Source organism: Macrotis lagotis, chromosome 3, assembly GCF_037893015.1.
Source record: "Macrotis lagotis isolate mMagLag1 chromosome 3, bilby.v1.9.chrom.fasta, whole genome shotgun sequence".
In the NCBI taxonomy this organism is placed as follows: Eukaryota; Metazoa; Chordata; class Mammalia; order Peramelemorphia; family Peramelidae; genus Macrotis; species Macrotis lagotis.
In genome coordinates this window covers 284429023-284447556 of record NC_133660.1, presented here as the reverse complement: position 1 = coordinate 284447556, position 18534 = coordinate 284429023, and the positions used below count along the sequence as shown (strand labels likewise).

General features: G+C 49.4%; 1 protein-coding gene across 10 annotated transcripts; it reads right to left on the bottom strand.

Annotated features, from left to right (window-relative positions):
• Positions 1-2724: 2724 nt before the first annotated feature.
• On the bottom strand, positions 2725-10729 carry BAD (BCL2 associated agonist of cell death). Of its 10 annotated transcripts, XM_074231192.1 has the most exons (6): positions 10690-10729; positions 10443-10638; positions 8302-8371; positions 7277-7482; positions 3403-3626; positions 2725-3269 (listed from the first exon to the last, which is right to left on the bottom strand). In XM_074231192.1, exons 3-6 carry the CDS (start codon positions 8310-8312, stop codon positions 3144-3146), a joined length of 567 nt encoding a protein of 188 aa, XP_074087293.1. In that variant the 5' UTR covers positions 8313-8371; positions 10443-10638; positions 10690-10729; the 3' UTR covers positions 2725-3143. The 10 variants fall into 10 exon arrangements, with proteins under 10 accessions (XP_074087293.1, XP_074087296.1, XP_074087292.1 ...); XM_074231195.1 differs by lacking the exon at positions 10443-10638 and having other exon boundaries at positions 10690-10717; XM_074231191.1 differs by lacking the exon at positions 10690-10729 and having other exon boundaries at positions 10443-10682.
• Between the last annotated feature and the right edge of the window lie 7805 nt (positions 10730-18534).

The following is an 18534-nucleotide window of genomic DNA, read 5'->3' as shown; positions in this document are numbered from 1 at the left end:
GAGAGAGACTTGATGTGAGGTGATGAGGGTCTGGAGCTGAGAGGGGGCTGTCTGGGGTGAAAAGAGAGTGTTTGAGGTGAAATGGTGAGAAATGGCAGAGGTGAAAGCTGGGAGAGAAGCTGCGGAAGTGCAATCTGCAGGAGAAGCTTCAAAGGCAAAGGACAAGCGAGTCCAAAGGTGAAATCTCCCAAGACTTGTAGCAGAGAAGCTGCAAAGGCGAACTCGACCAGAGAAGCCACAAAGAAGTGGGCAGTCCTTGACTTCTGCTTGGGTTTGGGCTGGGAGGGTGTAAGGGGTCCAGGATGACCCCCGGGTGGTGAGGCTGATGACATGGTGCAGTTATAGGGAAGCTGGGGGAGGGGATGAGTCTTATCTTGGACATGTTAAGTATATCTCCTGTGCATCTAATTTAGACATCAAAAAGGCAGATGGAGATGATAGGGCAGCAGTTTGGGGTAGAAAAGAAATGTGAGAATCACCAGCACACAGATGGTCATTACATTTTAACAGTAAGGAGGGATGTGCCTTTTAACTTGGGAGCCTGGTTCTAACCTTGACCTGCATGTTGGACTCATTTGGGTTGGAGTTTTGCATGAGCACAATCCTTTTTGCTCTCTTCCCATTCCAATATTTCCTTCGCTTCTTCCTGGATTTCTCATATTCACCATTCCAACGTGGTCCCCTACCCTACCTGGGCCAATTGCCCTATCTTTGGTTATAACAAAATCACGGGGACCCAGCCTAGGGGCCCTTGTTTTAGAACCCACTAAGCCTAGTGCAACCTCCTCGTTTTATATGCTGGGAAAGAAAGAGGAAAGCAGAACCCAGTGTTCTGAATTGAGGTGCTTGGCTCTTGTTGGTGCTCCCCATTGGTCCTCCCTGCCCTGCCCTGGCCCAGCTATCAAAAGCTCCTAGGCTGAGGGCTGCAGGTATAGGGGGAGCTGCCTGCTCTACTCTGCTGTCAGTTTGCTGGAGGGCTGAGCCCTGGGGAGAGCCGCACGGCTGGGTAGGGTCCCTGGGGCAGCTATTTCTGGAGTGTGCTTTCTATTTAAGGTGTGTCAAGCTGTAAAGCTCTCCCCCAAGCACGTGCCTCCCAGCATGGCTGTGCGCTTGCAGCCCAGCTGGGGCCTAGGCGGCAGGAAAAGCGCTCTGGCCAGCCCCGGGAGACCGAGGAAAAGGCCACGGAGAGACTGGCCCAAGGGGAGGCGGCTGGGTCCACTGGACTCGGCAGTTGGCTTTGAAGTGAGTCCACGTGGATGCAAACCCAGGCTTTAGGACTGTGGATTCCCAAGTGAATCATTCTCTGCTTTGGGCTTGTTTTCCCTTATTGTAAAGAGAGGGGGTTGGATTCTTTTGCCTGACCCTGCTATTCCACCAAGATCCCTCCCAGGCTGACATTTCAGGTTCTAAGGACCCTTCCATGCTCTCAGGCCTCCCTGTTCTGACACTTTGTTCCCAGGTCTGGTCCAGCTTTTCCGTGATAGGATTTCTAGTCTCCTCCGCTCTGTGATTCTCAGCTGACCTGTTTCCACAGGTCCTGGCTCAGGCTGCTGACTTAAACACTCCCTACTCCCCCTCTTGCCTTCCTATCCATTAGGACTCAAATGCCTGAGCTGGGAGAGGAAGGCAGTTCCTTATCTCCTGCCAATGGCCTGCACTCTCTCTCTTTTTGCCAAAGTCTGGAGCAAACAGGAGATGGGGTGGGGAGGAAGGGAGGCACAGGAGATTACAAAGAAGCAACAACTTTGCCAAGGAGTCCCAGCCCCAGCTCCTTGGTGGTCATTTGGGTCAGTCGGTTGGCCAGATGGAGCCACTCCCTGTGGCGGTTTGAGCCAGCTGCCTGGCCCTGGCCCCCCACCTCGCTGACCTCACCTTATACCCATCTCACATGGTTTGCTCGTGTCAGAATTTTGGACTGGATAATCTCAGCTTGGCTACTTGTGAACTGAGGCTGGACAAAGTGAGCGCTTCTGTCCCAGCTAGCTCAAAAAGCTTTCTTTTCAATGTCAAATCCAGCTTGGTTTTCCTGACTTTCAAAGCTTCCCATCACCCATTTACCTTCTCTGCGGGCAACAGCCCTTCCTGGCCTCTCCAGTCACCCCCCCCCACTCTCCTCCCCCCAAACCAAGCTATCTTTCAAGACTTGGAAACCATCTCCTCTCACTCCCTCATTTGACAAAATAATGTGCGGCCCAGAGAAGAACCATGGGGGTCCCTGGAAGGGACCCCGACAGCATCTAGTTCCACGCTCTTAACGGATCAGGAATTAACTTGGTTTTGCCTTTCTCCATAGGCTTCGTTCAAAGCCATCCAGCCCTGGCCTCTTGCTGACCCACTTGGGGTTTTCTTGACGGAGACACTGGAGGGGTTTGCCGGTTCCCTCTCCAGCTCATTGCCAGGTGAGGACACGGAGGCAGATACGATTAAGTGGCTTACCCAGGAACACGGAGCCAGGGGGTGGCCGAGCCCGCCTCTGAACTCAGAAACTTCCTCACTCCATGGCCAGGGGTTGGGGACACTGGCGCCCCCCAAGGGGCCCAAGGAGACACGGGTCTGGGTTCTCGGGCCCACGGTTTGCTTCTCTATAGGGTACGGCTGGGCATTGGGCCGCCGGCTCCTTCCTGCCCTAGAAAGGGCCTAGACGTAGGGGCAAGTTGGTGCATCGTGCCCAGGCCGGGCAGGAGCATGGCCCGGGCCCGGGAGAAGAGAAGCAGGACGCACCACAACAAATGACCCCGACTTTATTGACGCGCTCACGCAGAGAAGCCGAGCCGGGCCAGGGCAGCCCTCTGGGGGGGGGAAATGGTTAACTTGGGCTCGGAGCGAGGCGCAGGCGCGGCCCCGCCCGCAAGCCGGCTAGTAGGGGCGGCCCTGGCTGTCTCGTGGCAGGCCGCTTCCGCCGGCCATGTTAGTTTCGGGCGGAAGAGGCCCGCCTGCGGTCGCGTTGAGCCGCTGCCCGGGCTCCCCAGATCATTCACGTGGCTCACGTAAGACTCCCGTCACGCCAGGCTCTCTGATTCCCTGAACTTCTGCGATGGCTTCCGGTCCCCGGGAGGAGGAGCGGAGCACTTCCGCCCCCGTCCAACATGGCCGCCAAACGACTTCAGGGTTGGGGTGCTTGGAAACAAGGGGAGGGGTGGGGCTCAGTGGGAAGGACCGGCGCTCCCTTTCCCTAAATTCCGCCCGAACCAAGACTGGAAGGTGCGGGTCCAGCCGTGGCTCCGGCGCATCTGGCTCGCAGTGCTGGCGCTCTTCGGGCGGGGAAGACCCTGCAGAGGGCGGGGACGAGAGGAAAGGCTTAGAGCGATTGGCTCTCCCGAGCACTCGTCCCGCCTCCACCCCACTTCCGGCACCGTCCCTTTCCGCTCGCTTCCGGCGGCCCCGAGCCCCCCGCGGCCCTACCTTGAAGGTGCAATCGAACTCGTCGCTCATCCGGCGCAGCTCGCTGCCGTAGCGGCGCGCGGCCCAGAGGATGGGGGGCGCCGAGCTGGAGCGGCCCCGGAACAGGCCGCGCTCCTCCTCCCCCTCGGGCCGCGCGGCCTCGGCCTCCGCTTCAGGGCGCGCCTCCCCGGGCCCCTCGCGCAGCGGGGGGTAGGAGATCAGCCGGGGCCGCCGGTCCCCAGCGCCTGCCGAGGGAGCCGCAGAGGTCACGCCTTCGTTCCTCCCGCATGCATTCCTCCATTCATTCAGCCGCTCGTTCCTTCATTCATTCGTTCCTTCCAAACTTCATCAGCTCCCCCCAGTGCACAGGCCGCTCCTGCTCCAGGGTCGGGGCGCACTACTCCCACGGGGGGAGGGGCGGGGTCAGCCTCGCCACCCCTAGGGTGGGCGCCTCCGAGGGCACGAGGGGCCTCGAGCACCCACGCAGGGCGCACCCCCTCCCGAAGCCAGCCCCGGGCCCCGCGGAGTCCACTCGGGCCCCGTAACACATGTGGGGCACCCACGGGCAATTCTGTACACTGGGCCCACCAGAGGGTCCTCTCGGGGGATGCCAAAGGCACAACTATTTTCAGTGATGCCGAGCCACTCTCGTCGCTAACCGGGACTACCGACAGGATAGGAGAGAGCTCTTTGGAGCCGGGCACAGCAGCTCAGTAATTTGGGGCCTGTAAAGGCCTCCTGAGATCGGGAAGCTACTGCTGCCCACATCCCCTGCCCCAGACAGCCACAAAGCCTAATGGGGGGCTCCTGGGGCACTGACTGGTCTGCGACAGCCGTGACGTCTCCTTAGAATCCAGATCTCTCCAGCGGCAGGAGACGCTTCCTCAAAGAATAAGAACGGGCAAAAAGGTCAGAGGGGAAGGGGCAGGGGTGGAAGCGGGTGGACTGGGAACAGACACAACCACTCTGAGGAGCAACAGGGAATTAGGCAAATAACGGACTCGACTGTCTGTGCCCTTGACCCGGGACTCCACCGCTCAGCTCGTCCCCCAAAAGGAAAGGCCTCCTCTCTACCAAATTCTCTCCAGACTATTGATCAAGCAGTGGTGATACATGAATGACATGGAATATGACTCCACCATGAGAAATGACAAAGACGAGAAATACAGAGAACACAGACTGGTGATAAGAACCAGGAGAACGCCCTATGAAAGGCTTGGAAAAACCCCCACAAAATAACACAACCACATGAAGCAATGCTGGCCCAAGGAAGAGAGAGAAGATAGCTTTCCCCTCCTTGGCAGAGGCAGGGGACCCAGAGTGTGGGAGGCCACAGAGGATGCTAAACTTGTTTGGGTAGGTTACTGGGATTTGCCAAATTTGTTTCTCTTCTCTTAAAACAATTATTTTTTTACAATAAAATGATAAAAAAAATTTAAATAAATGACTCTCCGGAAGGGTGGATAGAAATGACTCTAAACCCCAAAAGATATTACTAGTCTCCTAAATCTTATTATCTTATATAGAAAAAGATAATATTGTTATTAAACCTATTACAAATCTATTTATCATATTTATATTTTGCTGTCATTTCCAGGCCCATGGGACTAGACCGGAGAGCCCTCAGATGCCATCTGAGCTAACGTTTCCCTTTCCAGGTGTGAAAATTGAGGTCTAGGTCAGTTAGATGACATGTCCAAAGTCAGAACTGAGAGCTTTGATTCACTCAGTGACCTTAAGACCTAACTCTATTATCAACACCATTTTACAAAGGAGGAAACTGAGACCTCAGGTCCTAGCAGTTAAGTGATAGAGGCAGGATTTGAACTTGGGTCTTTTGCCATTCATGGGCTATGCTCTAGGCTCTGGGTCATGCCAGGGCTCAAATTCTCCATGGTAGTTCCCCCCACTTCTCAAAGACCTGGAAGACTAAGGCCCAAAGTGTGTGTGTGGGGGGGGATCAGCAGAACTGCCCAGAAGCTTAACACAGGTCTGGGGAGCTGCTGGGTTTTTTCCAAAGGCTGATTTGGCAGGAAGGGAGGGTCTTGGCTGGGCAGTGGGTGGGGTGATCAACAGAAAACATTATCTCCTATCTTCTTGGTGTGTGTGGAAACCTCAAGGGCCCCCGGACCTCAGCAGGACTAGGGGAGGCCCTGGGAGGTGTCACTCCAAATGACAAGGGGAATGGGCAAGAAGGCTATTCTCCATCTGTTTAGTGAGGCTGAGAAGGGTGGATGACCCAAAAAAGACCTGAGTTCTAACTTCACTTCTTGATACTGTGTGGCCCTGGCCCTCATCACTCCCCCTCCTCTGTAACATGGGATGAGAAAACCTTCCTTCAGTGGTTATTTTGCAGTCCAGACAGATGGAAAGAGATCTGCTATAGGCCAACAGAGGGTGGGGAGCCTCCAGAAAGAACCCTGGGATGGCCCTGGGATCACCCGTCCTCTTCCTTTCCTCTTGTCCCCTCACTCTCTGTTTTCCCAGACTTCCAGTCCTGGAGAAGACTATAGGCGACTAGGGGATGGGAACAGTTCAAGGAACCAGAAGGGATATCCTTAGACCCTCAGACTAATGCAAGATCCTGGACAGGGCCCAAGGGGTTGGCAGAACCACCACGGAGGGCAAGCCCTTCTCTCAGATGAGAGACCCATCCAAGCAGTGTTAGGGAGGAGCTGGTGGGCAGCAAACCCAATCACTTCTGGACACTAAGATTAAAGTGTTGATCCTTGCAGTCCCTAGGTCATACCTGCCCCAGTAAGGAAGAGCTTCTGGAGGCAATGCCGTGGGACTTTGACCAGATAAACTTGTATAAATGAAGTAATTAGAAGGGAGCTTGCTATTTGCTCCCCAAGCAAGCCAGAATGCTGGGGGCTGGGAAAAACAGGGTCTCCCTTTCTTGCTGACATCCTCTGGCCCCTAGACTCAAATGAGTATCTGTGACCTCCCTTATTTGGAATCAGGCTCTCCTCAAAGTGAAGGCTTGTTGAGTGAACAACAGCTGGGGGGGGGTGACAGCCACCTAAGGGATGGACCCCAGGTTTAGATGGAAATAGAACTGGGGAGGTCATCCAGGAGAAGGCTCTTCTTTGACAGAACCCAAGGGTCCACAGGGGAATTTATTTGTCTAATAAGTAGCATCAGGCCTTGAATGTGGGTCCTAGGACTACCCTGGGTCTAGGCTTGGGGAGCTGGGCAGAGAGAGCAGGGGGTGGGGGAGGGAATTCTGAAGAGCCAGGCTCCCTCCTGGGGCTCCAAATCAGAACTTCTATCACCAAAGGACCCTCCAGTCCCACTGTCCTAGCTTAAAGGAGGGGCTTCCCAAGTTCGGGGGGGGGGGGGTGGCTTTTTCCAGCCAGCTGGACCTGGGCTCCATCCCTCCCTTCCAATGTGCCTCAGAGGCTGAGGCCCCTGGAGACTCAGGAGCTGGAGGCTGGAAAGAGGCAGACTAAGGGAATGGGTTTCTTTGAAATATGAATCAATGAAATTGTACTGGGCAGCATTTCAACTGGGAGATGGAGGCCAGGAGAGGAGCTTGGTAGAGATCCTCCGATAAGAACAGTTGACCCTGCCTTCTGCACAGGAGGGTGCTTGACTGGAGGAACAATTCTGCACCTCAGTTTCCCCATCTGTGAAATGGAGAGAAAAATAGCCCCTCTCCCTCAGGTGTCCCAAAGGTCTTAGAGCTGTTGGAGAGCTCTTTGCTACTTACTACCTGGACAACCTTAGACAACTCATCACTGCCACCTTGGATCCTTGGGTTTCCCATCTACAAAATTCTGAAGCTCCTATCGGCTCTGGGTCCTCTGATCCCAAGAGGGTGATAGAGGTTCTTAGGTTAGAAGAACAGCAGCTCAGGGTAAGCCAGGCTTCAGGGTGGGGAGCATGCACCTACCCTCATGGTGGTGGGTTCCTGGAGCGGGTGGTCTGTGTCCTGGTTTGATTGGGGCAAGGCTGGGGGCAGTGGAGTTGTGTTTGCCCAGCTCCCTGGGCTCCCCTGGGGCACAGGCAAACACATCTTCTTTGGGGTTGTCTTCCTGCTCACTGGGCTCAAACTCTGGGATCTGGAACATACTCATGGGGTGGGAGACATCATGTGGCCTGGGGAAGAAAGAAGAGCAGAGAGGTGAGGGGAGGGAATTCTGCGGAGAACCAGCCAGGGTCCATCTGTGGGGCTCCAATGCATTGTCTAACCTAATCATAAACGTACTATGAAGGCAACAAGGAACAGTGGATGAAGTCTGAGCCCAGCCACCAAGTAAGACTTGGGTTCAAATCCTGACCCTGAGCCGAGAGACTTTGGGTGGGTCATTATATTCTCTCTGAAATGTTGTTATAAATGGCCAGATATCCCTCTCCACTGGTGAAGATGGGGTTGGGACCTGCCTAAACCAATGGAATCACATCTCCTTGATGTCATAAAACAGATGGAGATCTCTGGTGCCACCAAACCCCCTCATTTAACAGAGAAGAAAACTAAGGCTCATGGAGGCAAGGTGCATGCCACCCTGGTGGCATCACAGCACTTTGAGCCTGGGTTCCTTAGACCCACATTCCTCCCACCGTACCACTGTGTGCAACCCCAAGTCCTTCTCTATAGGCCTCAGTTTCCCCGTCCATAAAAGAGAGAAAATGTCATTTTCCCTGCTTCCCATTCAAGAATGTTTGGTGAGTGTCTCACTTTTTGTATGCCAGTGTACCCTGCTTGTTAAGCTGAGCCCAAGTATACCCCAAATCTCAAAGGGATAAGGTCAGTCATTCTCTGTAAGTGAAGGGACTAGATGAAAATCCCCATACCCTGGGGGTTCAAGGCCAAGAATGAAAAGTTGCTACCCTCAAGAAGATGACAGACGGGAAAGCCATTCACAAGGGAGTGGGGGGCACCACCCCCTGGACCCCGCAGAATCCTATTGGCCTCACCCTTGCCTCATGCCTCCTGTCTACTGGTCTTCCACTGCTAGGAACTATAATCCACTGGGCTCGGTCATTCCTGCCAGGAGAGAGATCTGTCAGCTCTCCGTGGGCTTCCTTCCCATCTCAGCCTCAGCCTCACCTTCTGCAGAAAGCCCTTCCCGGCCCGCAATCAGTGCCTTCTCTCTGGTCTGACCCGGCATTGATCCTGGCAACTTGTACCCAGCTGTTGGCACGCCACCCCCCCCCCATTCGCCAGGCAGCTCCTGGATGGCAGGGCCTGATTTTTGCCTCCCTGTGAACTCCTGGATCTCAGCTCAGGGACTGGTCGCAGTAGGTGTTTTACTAAATATGTGTTGACCGATTGACAACCCCTATCTGGGAGTGGTGTCCCTCTGGCACACCTGTTGTTCTGGTGTTTTTGCAGTCTGTTTGACTCTTCGTGACCCCATCTGGGGTTTCCTTGGCAAAGCTGCCTGAGTCATTTGCCATTTCTCTAGTTCCTCTGACAGATGAGGCAACTGAGGCAAAGGGGTGAAGTGACCCGCCCGGGTTACTGGGCCAGTCAGTGTCTGAGGCCGGGTTTAAACTCGGCGCTCCATCTCCTGCACCTCTGGCCAAGAGTAGGTGCTCAATCCGTGGTCTGATGAGCACCAGTGACTTTCCGGGTCAGCCCACTGCTTTGGGGCCGCCTGTCATCATCAGTATTCTTGTTTGTTCACTGTTATCCTTGTAATCGGTTTATTTTTGCCACCTACGTATCAGGATCGTTTTCCAAATTCATTTTCTGGGAGTTTCTGAGACTGTCGCCCCCTCCCCATAACAGGGCCCGGGCCTTTCTGAAGCACCTACTGCGGCCGGAGCTCCGAGGGCGCCGCGGGCCCAATGGCCCCGGAGGAGAAGCTGAGGCAGCTGCCCCCGGCTCCCAGTCCAGTGGGGGAGACGCCCCCAACCTGGGGTTTGGGGGGTTCTCCTTCCTCCCCCCCCCGCCGGAGGGAGCGGGGATTTGAACTCGGGCCGGGGCCTGGCTCCCCCCGCCCGCCCGCGGCCCCCGCTCCCCCCGCGCCCGCCCCGGCCGGCCCCGCGGCCCCGCTGGGCGGAGGGGGACACTGAGGCCCCGGCCCTGCCCGGCGGGGCGCCCCCCAGTCCGGGGCGGGCCGGGGGCCGCGCCCCTCCCCCACTCACCGGCGGCGCTGCCCGCGGGCTGGGGGCTGGCGGGGGGCTGGGCCGGGCCGCGCTGCTGCTCCCTCGGCCGCGCGCGCTCCCTGGGGGGGGGGGCCGTTGCCCGGGTGAGAGAAACTGTCACGGGCGCGGCCCAATCAGCGGCCGCCACGTCACGCGGGCGGGCGGGGGGCGCGGGCCCTTCCTTCCTTCCTCCGCTCCGAGGCCGCTTCCTCCGGGACGGGGGGCGGGGCCAGCCCCAGTCACCCCGCCCCTCAGCCCCCCCCCCGTGTCACCGCGTGTCCGCGGGCCGCGCCGTCCCTCGGCCCCCCCACGTGGCCAGGCCCCCACGGCCGTGTCCGCGGGGACCGTGGGCGGTGAGGGTCGTCCTGCCCGGCGGAGGAGGGGCCAGAGCCGAGCCCACGGCCACGCAGCCGGGCCAGGGTCACGGCCAAGAAAGGGCTGAGGCCGCTTCTCTTATCATCTTTGTGCTGAAATGGGGCAGCCGGGGGGCATGGTGCCCGGCCACAGGAGACGTCCGCCATCCGCGAGCCGGGGGACCCCGGGCGAGGCGCTGCGCTGCCATTGCCTCGGTTTCCTCATCTGAAAAATGAACTACAAAGGAAACGGCAGACCACTCCAGCATCGCTGCCAAGAAAACCCCAGAGGGGGCGGCTAGGTGGCACAGTGGCTAGAGCACCGGCCCTGGAGTCCGGAGCCCCTGGGTTCAAATCCGGCCTCAGACACTAAAGAACGACCTAGCTGTGTGGCCCCGGGCAAGCCGCTTAACCCCGTTTGCCTCGCCAAAAAACGCAAGAAAAAACCCCCCCAAATGGGCTCACAAAGAGTGAGCATGGAATAGGTTCCCCCCCTCCTCACTGTGATACCTTCTCAAGAGAGTCCCAGGGGGCTAAGAGGGGAAGGCCTTCAGATGCACAGCAGGCGGTCCCCAACTTTGGCAGGGTCTGCGGCTTGAGGGATCCACTTACATAGAAGGAGCCGCTCAGCCTAAGAAAGGGCTCCTAGGGCCTAGAGGGAGGCCCTGCCTGTGTCCCAGCTACTCCATGTAGTAGCCCCAATCCTCAGCAGCTGGGCCGCTTCCGATCACCGCAAGTCCATCGGGCTATTAAGCCAAAGCCAGGGACCGAGCTTATGGTTGCGGAGGTATTGAGTAAGTGGTGAATTCTAGGAATCAAAGAAAGGATCATAATCATAATCATAATCATAATCATCTACCTGCTCAGGGAAGCAGCTGCAGGAAAGTCCTGAAGGAGGTGAGATTTGAGGTTAGTCAGTTAGTCAGTAATTTATTATTCACTTACTAGTGCCAAAGTCTAGAGATAGGTGGAGAGGAACAAACAAGGTCCCTGACCTCCAGGAGCTCACAGCCTACTGGAAGAGATCACATACGAACAACCACTATATTTTTTTATTTGGTTGTTTTTTTTATTTGTTTTGCAAGGTGATGGAGTTAAATGACTTGCCCAAGATCACATAGCTAAATAATTATTAACTGTCTGAGGTCAGTTGTGAACTCAGGTCCTCCTGATTCCAGCTTGGTGCTCTATTCACTGTGCCACCTAGCTGCCCCCCTGCCCCCCCCATGTATTTTAAGGCTATCCACAGTGTGAATGAGAGGTAATTCCTGAGGGAAGGTATTGTGGGACAGGGATGGCCTGGAAAGACCCCTTGCAGAAGGCGAAATTTGAATCTTGAAGAAGGACAGGCACAAAAGGAGGCCAAGGTAAGAAGGAGAGAGCATTTCAAGCTCAGTGGACAGCTATTGCAAAGGCCTCACGTCTGCAGGTGGACCGTCTTGGCAGAGGAATGGACAGGAGGAAGCCAGTGGAGTTCAACCCCAGAGTCCTGTGGAAGTGAGTAAATAGGCCCTGGGAGTGAGAGGGTGGTTGGATCAAGCAAGGGCTTTTTAGCATGCAGGTGGCATGGGCATGTTTGGAGGTCGCTGGGCAGGAGCCAGTAGACTGGCAGAGACCAAAGAGAAGAAAGGAGAAGGAACAGCCCCTGTGCAGCAGAGTGGGGGGGAGAGTAAAAGGTTTGCTTGGGCAGTGAGGGGTCAGTTAAAACCAGACATCCTCAGTTTGTAATGGGCCCCATCAGCCTGGTTTTGAGATTTCCTCCAGCCCCCTCCCTCCCCAGAATGAACTGGAACAAAGGAGACAAAGGAGGGAGCAATGCAAGATTGCAGCTTGACCAGACCTGATTTACAGTAGATCAGAGGATAGAGAAGAGCATAGCATTCCTTGAGTTGCTCCCATGAGGCTCTGAAATGGAGAAGGGAGGAATAAGGGTGCCAACCCAGTGTAAGGGTAATAGATGATGCCATGAGCACCCAAAACAGGCTCATGGATTTTTTTTTTTTTGCCAGGCAGTGGGGTTAAGTGGCTTGCCCAAGACCACACAGCTAGGTCATTATTAAGTGTCTGAGGTCTGATTTGAACTCAGGTCCTCCTGACTCCAGGGCCAGTGCTCTATCCACTGAGCCACCTAGCCGCCCCCAGGCTCATGGTTTTAAGGCAGAAGATGGATTAATTGGATAAAAGATTGGGGGGGGGTGTGATTCTGAAAGTGGAAGAGTGGTGGGTGATGGAAATATCAAGGGTGTGACCATCCATCTCTTCTTCATACACCTGGGGGGGTCATGGAGGCTTAAGTCATAGAAGCTGAGTTGGGGCTTTAAGGCAGGATCACATATGAAGTTTTCTGGAGTGAGGAGACATGAGGAGTCCCAGGATTCATGAGGAGGACAGTTCTGGGGATCTAGATTTAATCATAAGGCAAGGTGGAGTGCCTCCTGATATAAAGGACTTTGAACCAGGAAGAGTGGGCTAGAAGCCCTCTACCCCCTGCTAGGACTTGGCAGACCTCAGAATTAAGGTTCCCTAACAGATCAAAGGTAGATTTCTGCCAATCTTAAACTAAGGGATCTTGCCCTACTGAAAGAACACAGGAGGACTTCAGCTCGGAAAATTCAGTGTCAGTGAAGGGGGCGAGGCACGGAAGATTAAAGAACTTGCTGTGAGTCACACAGCTGGTAAATAGATGAGATCACATTGGAACTCAGACCTTCTTGGCTCCAAGGCCCGTGTCTCTATCCATTGTACTACCAGATGCCTCTGAAGGTGATGAGAGACCACTGAAGGGGATTCTGAGTCAGCCTAGATACTGTGGCTTGTGGGGGATAGGCCCACATGAGCATGAGGGAGCAACTTGACCATGCCACACACAAGTGGACTTCCAGGGGACCCCCTGGAGAAAGTTACGATGTTGAGACTTCCATTTCAGAGTTGTAAGTTGTCATGGCCACCATTTATTCCTCACTGCCATTGTACTTCAGGATGATGCTCTCTCTTCCCCTCACAAAATGTGTCTTTGTGGGAGAGTGTTTATGGGAATGCTTTGTAATTACCATTCTTGCTATAACATTTCATTTATTTTTTGTTTTTTTATGGTTTTTTTGGCAAGGCAATGGGGAAGCAACCTAGCCACCCCTTTAATTATCTTTGTTGAAGAAGGGAGGATAAAGTGAAATATAGAACCCTTTGCAAATCTTTAATTACTGGCTAGTTGTGAAGGGGAAGCCCTCCAATGGGGGCTCATGAATTGGTGTTTTCAGAAGATACCAATCACAGGGATAGCCCTGGAGCCCTGCTCCTCTGGGACCCAACAATCAATCTGGTTTCAAGGCAGATGGCTAGTGAGCCTAGAGTGGTGTTAGAATTGTAATTAATAACTCCTATAATAAATAGCACTTAAAATATAGGGCTAAAATAAAATGACAGAAAATATAGAGAGATATGAAGTTTTATTCTCTGGGATTTAGTGGAAACCTCTCAGTGGAGGCCATCTCTCCAGGATGACTCCTCCAACTGAGGGAGAGGGAATATTTACCCAAAAACAAAAGATGGAGGGAAGTCATTAACTTCCTTGGAAACCTGACTAAGAAGGTTTTACAACATTAAGTTGCCCAACTAATCCTCAGAGACTTCTACAATGCTAAGGGATGAATTGCTATCTCTCCTTAGACCTTAAGCATCATGAGGGCAAGGACAAGTTTTCCAGTTTCCTGATCATTGTCTTCCTGAGTATGTGATTAACTTGGGGGGAGATACCCCTGGGTCTTGATTTCTTATCTAGGGGTAAAGCTGACTGAGACATGAAAGTTGAGTACCCTTTAAAAAGAAGTCACTTGGGGCAGTTAGATGGTGCAGTAGATAGAGCACTGGCCCTGGAGTCAGGAGGACCTGAGTTCAAATCTAGCATCAGACATTTAATAATTGTCTAGCTGTGTGACCTTGGGAAAATCACTTAACCCATTGCCTTAAATACAATTTTTTTAGGGTTTTTTTGGTATGGCAATGGGGTTAAGTGACTTGCCCAAAGCCACACAGTTAGGTAATTATTATGTGTCTGAGGCCGAATTTGAACTCAGGTACTCCTGACTCCAGGGCCGGTGCTCTATCCACTGTGCCACCTAGCTGGCCCTTTAAATAAAATTTAAAAAAAAATAATTACTTGTGTGACTTTGTGTAAATCACTTAACCTCATTGGCCTTGAGAAAAAAAAAGGCAAACCAAAACAGACATCAGCCTATTCCTCAGTATTATAGCTTGAGAAATTTATTATATTATTATGTTATTATATTCTTCCATTTTAATCAAAGATGACATCATTACATCAACTAAGGAGAAGAAAACTGAGGGGTTATCTTGGAGGGAGATGGAGGTCCACTAGCAGAATGGGCAGATAGCAAACATGAGCTTTGTATGGGGAGGTCATAAGGATGGCTAAAGCATTTTTAGAATCAAAGGGGCAAATGACAGAGATCAAAAGGGGGCAGTCAGTCCCCTTTGATTATATAACCCATATAATCAAGAACTGAAAGAGGGAGTAAACAAAACGAAATAAACAAAAACATAAAATTTTCGTCCATTTCTTCTTCTGGAGATAGCTGATGTCCTTCTGTAGCTTCCGAATCTGTCAGTGACAGGTTTTTCCAAGTACATTCCAGTTACTTGTAGGTTATCTTCCTTTCTGGTAAAAGAAATAACATAAATTCTATCAGGTCAAAACTTATAATTTTGGAACCCCTTAGATCATGGCAATTACAATTTGATCTGCCAATTGTCACACAGAGAGCTTAGTTACAAAATAAACATCTGAGAACCAAAAGAGTTTTATACAATCCAGTTTTAAAAGATTGTTTTATACTTGGTATTATTTTTCCCCATTTGTAAGATGCTGTTCCACAAACAAAAAATCTTTTTCATAATAATAAAGATTCTACTACAAATGTTTCTAATCAACTTGAGTTTGTAACATCCATATGTGATAATCATTTTTAGAATGGTATATAACAAGGAGGTAATTTATAAAAAGTTTTTAATCTTTTGTTCATTTTAAAAAGAATCAGAAATTTTAGCTGAAAATGGATTCTTTTTTTAAAAAAATCAACAAAAATTTTAAAAAAAAGAAAAAATAGACCGAAGTCATCCTTCTTTGGATTTACTTAATTGACTAACATTCCTGTTTTTAGGGGCAGTCAGGTGGCACAATAGATAGAGCACAAGCTCTGGAGTCAGGAGTACCTCAGTTTGAACCATGTGGCCTTGGGCAAGTCACTTAACCCCATTGCCTTGCAAAAAACCTAAAAAAAAAACATTCCTTTCTTTAAAATAGAACTTGAGAATTGTATCTTGAAGACACAAAAATTTTATCATGTTTGCTTAAATATCCCCTTAGCATTATGAAAAGCTAAAGGATCTTAGTTCTCCCAGGAACATGTAGCTGACACCAGATGCTAAGGCTCTATATACAGTAGCCCTGTGAGCAAAAACAGCATAAGTTTATATTATTTTTTTAAACCTTACTTGACATGATTATAGGATTTACCACAAGGACCAAGGATGTAAGAAAGGAAAATTTCAGTTTCCAGGTAAGGTAGGAGGTTGACCAAGTGTCTTGAGTCAGATTTTAAATCTGCCAGGTGAGACATTTCCAAATGTTATGTTTGGGAAAAATCTAGTTAGGGCATCCAATCTCAAAACTTGTTGAAAAGTTGTCCCCCCAGACTTTCCCACTGAGTGTGTCCCCGGCAGGATATTCAACCCCCTTGATAGAACATTTATCCAAGATCAGATTCAGATAGAAGGCCAGGCTTCAGTCTCATGAGATCCTTAATGGCAAATCCTATGATCAAGCATGAATTCAACTCTAAAGGTCGTGGTACCTATAATCTACTGGCAATAAAACCCCCAAACATTTAAGTTATTTTATCAAAAAAAGTTTTCAAAAACTGCTGTTAGGAATCATGTTATCAATACTCCAATGGGTGAGAATGGTGCATGGCAATGCTTGTAGACCAAAAGAGAAGAAAAAAAGGAGGTAGGTAATATCAACCCTAAAACTATAAAAACATTAAAAATATAAAAAGTATATAAATATATATATGAAATGTATAATATTTTATATCATATAAAATGACAGAAGATATAGGTTAGACATTTTAAAGTTTTATTCTCAAAGATCTTACCTCTAAACCTTAAGGGGGAGGCAGTTTCAGAAAATGACCACACACCCTCTCCCCACTAGGAAAGAATTGATTTTTATACAGAAACAGAAAAGAGGGAAAAGCATTAAACTCCTTTGTGACCTAACCATGAAAGTTCCCAAAACTGCCCCTCAAAGACTTTCATCCTTGTACAATACTCTCTGATTGGCTCTTCCTGACTGGACATGGCTTCTCCCAGCATCCTGATCATTGTCTTCCTGAGTTTGTAATGAACAGGATAACATGCCTAGGAGTCCTAATTTCTAACTAGTTTAGCAAGGTGATCGATATTTGGAAACCGAGTACCTTCTAAGGAAATCGGTCTTTTACCAGAATTATAATTTTTTGAGAATCCTATAATTCTATAGCATTAGCAACTATTTTGTCCAACTTATTAATTCATGAGTCCTTGGGGACCCTGTACCTCTGAAGTTCCATGGTTAGGTTGTGCTGCTTTTATGTAAATTTTTTCTTCTGGAGCTATAGTGGAGCTCAAATGATAGACCTATCTTGGCAGAGATCTTTTGGCATAACTGAGAAACAGTAGAGAAGGGCAGCAGGGAAGAGGGCCCCAGTTGAAGCAAATAATAACATCCCATCCTTCCTCAAAGGGCAGGAAAGGAACTTCCTTTAAACTCGTTTCATTTGACCAATAGGTCTCCGCTTCAACTCTTTGAGGAGAAAAGACCATGGACATCCTTATCTCATACATTAGGGCAGTGGAGCATTTGGGGGCGAACATTCACCCTACTCCAAATAGGAAAAAGAGCAATAAAGCTATTATTCAATACAGCAATTATTCAGTAGAGCAATCGATTTAATCACATTCCCTGTGCCAGAGGGGAGGGCACTAAAAATCTGAGGGAAAATGAAATAGTACCTGGGGTCTTTTGTATTCTGGTATCCTCCATTGGGCAAGGGCTCCATTCACTGGATCCCTTGAGATATCATCCTTTAGAAACCAGCTTTGAGAGAGAGTCATTCCCATGGAAGGATTTAGGCAAAGATAATTCATATTGCAGGGCAGCTTGGTGGTGTCCCAGCTCTAGAGTCAGGAGGACAAGAGTTCAAATCCAAATTCTGACACTTGATATTAGCCGAATGAGCTTGGGCAAGCCATTAACCCCATTGCCCTACAAAAACTAAAAAGGTAATAGATGTTGCCATTGGAAATAGGGGCATATTCATTTAAACAATGAGAACAGCTCAGGTGATTAAAATAATTTCAACAGGTATCGAAATTCCAAGTGAAATAATTCCAAATGAAACAAAACAATCATAAGGAAAATCAAATTTCCAAGTAGGGTGAGACATGTATTGTAATATAACACTAAACATAATGTTTTCTTATTGAAATCTTATTTCTTTGAACAGCAAAACAACATGGTGGTTTTCTTTTTTTTTCTTATTTCTTTTTTTTATAAAGATTTTATTTATTTTGAGTTTTACAATTTTTCCCCTGACCTTACCAGTCTTTACATTGTTTCCATGATTTACATTGCTCCAAATTGAATGTGATGAGAGAGAAAACATCTAGGTGTAAAACCTTATCAAGGATTTTCTGAGTCAAATCTTTGTACAAAACAAAACTGGGGTATACTTAAGTTTGTTGTTATCAAAGAGTATATTTGTATATATATATATATATATATATATATATATATATATATCTATATAAGCCTGAAAATATATTCATATGAGAATTTTGGAAGGATAGTTTAAAAATTTGAGTTTTGCATTAAGTGTAATTTAATTGGGCTTAAGCAAACCTTTGCCCTTTTGTAACTCCCTTTTTTTTTTAAAGAAATCTTATCTTTCTAAGGACCTTTTGGGTCTTCGTATGATACTTAAAAATACTTTATATCAATTTGAGTTTGATAAGTTTAAATTTTAAAGATTTGTTTCTGTTTTAAGACTGAATAAGATCATTAAGATTTTTCCAAACTAATTTAAGTTTTGTATGTGATTTTAATGTTTAAGCTATAAGTTAATTCTATGGTATTAGCAACTATTTTGTCCAACTTATTTAATTAATAATTTCTTGGGGACCCTGCATATCTGAAGCTCCATTATTAGATTTTGCTATTTTTATGTCATTTTTTTGTTCTGGAGATACATATTAGAGATCAAATGATAGACTATTTCCATATTGGTAGAGATGTTTTAGCATAATTGATAAAAAATCAAGAAGGGCAGTAGGGAAGAGGGCCCCAGCTAAAGTTAATTGTGTCTAACAATACTTTTGCTCTCAGCCAACTTGACTCAAAGCAACTTGAAATTTCCTTTTGATCCTCTCCTTAAGGAAGAAACAGAAAGTATAAGAGATAGCGAGATCAGACAAGAAGATATCTGTTTTTTTCTAAAGTAAAGGGAATAGTCCTTGGTCTTTGTTCGAACTCCACAGTTCTTTCTCTGGATACAGATGGTATTCTCCATCACAGACAGCCCCAAATTGTCCCTGACTGTTGCATTGATGGAATGAGAGAGTCCATCAAGGTTGATCATCACCCCCA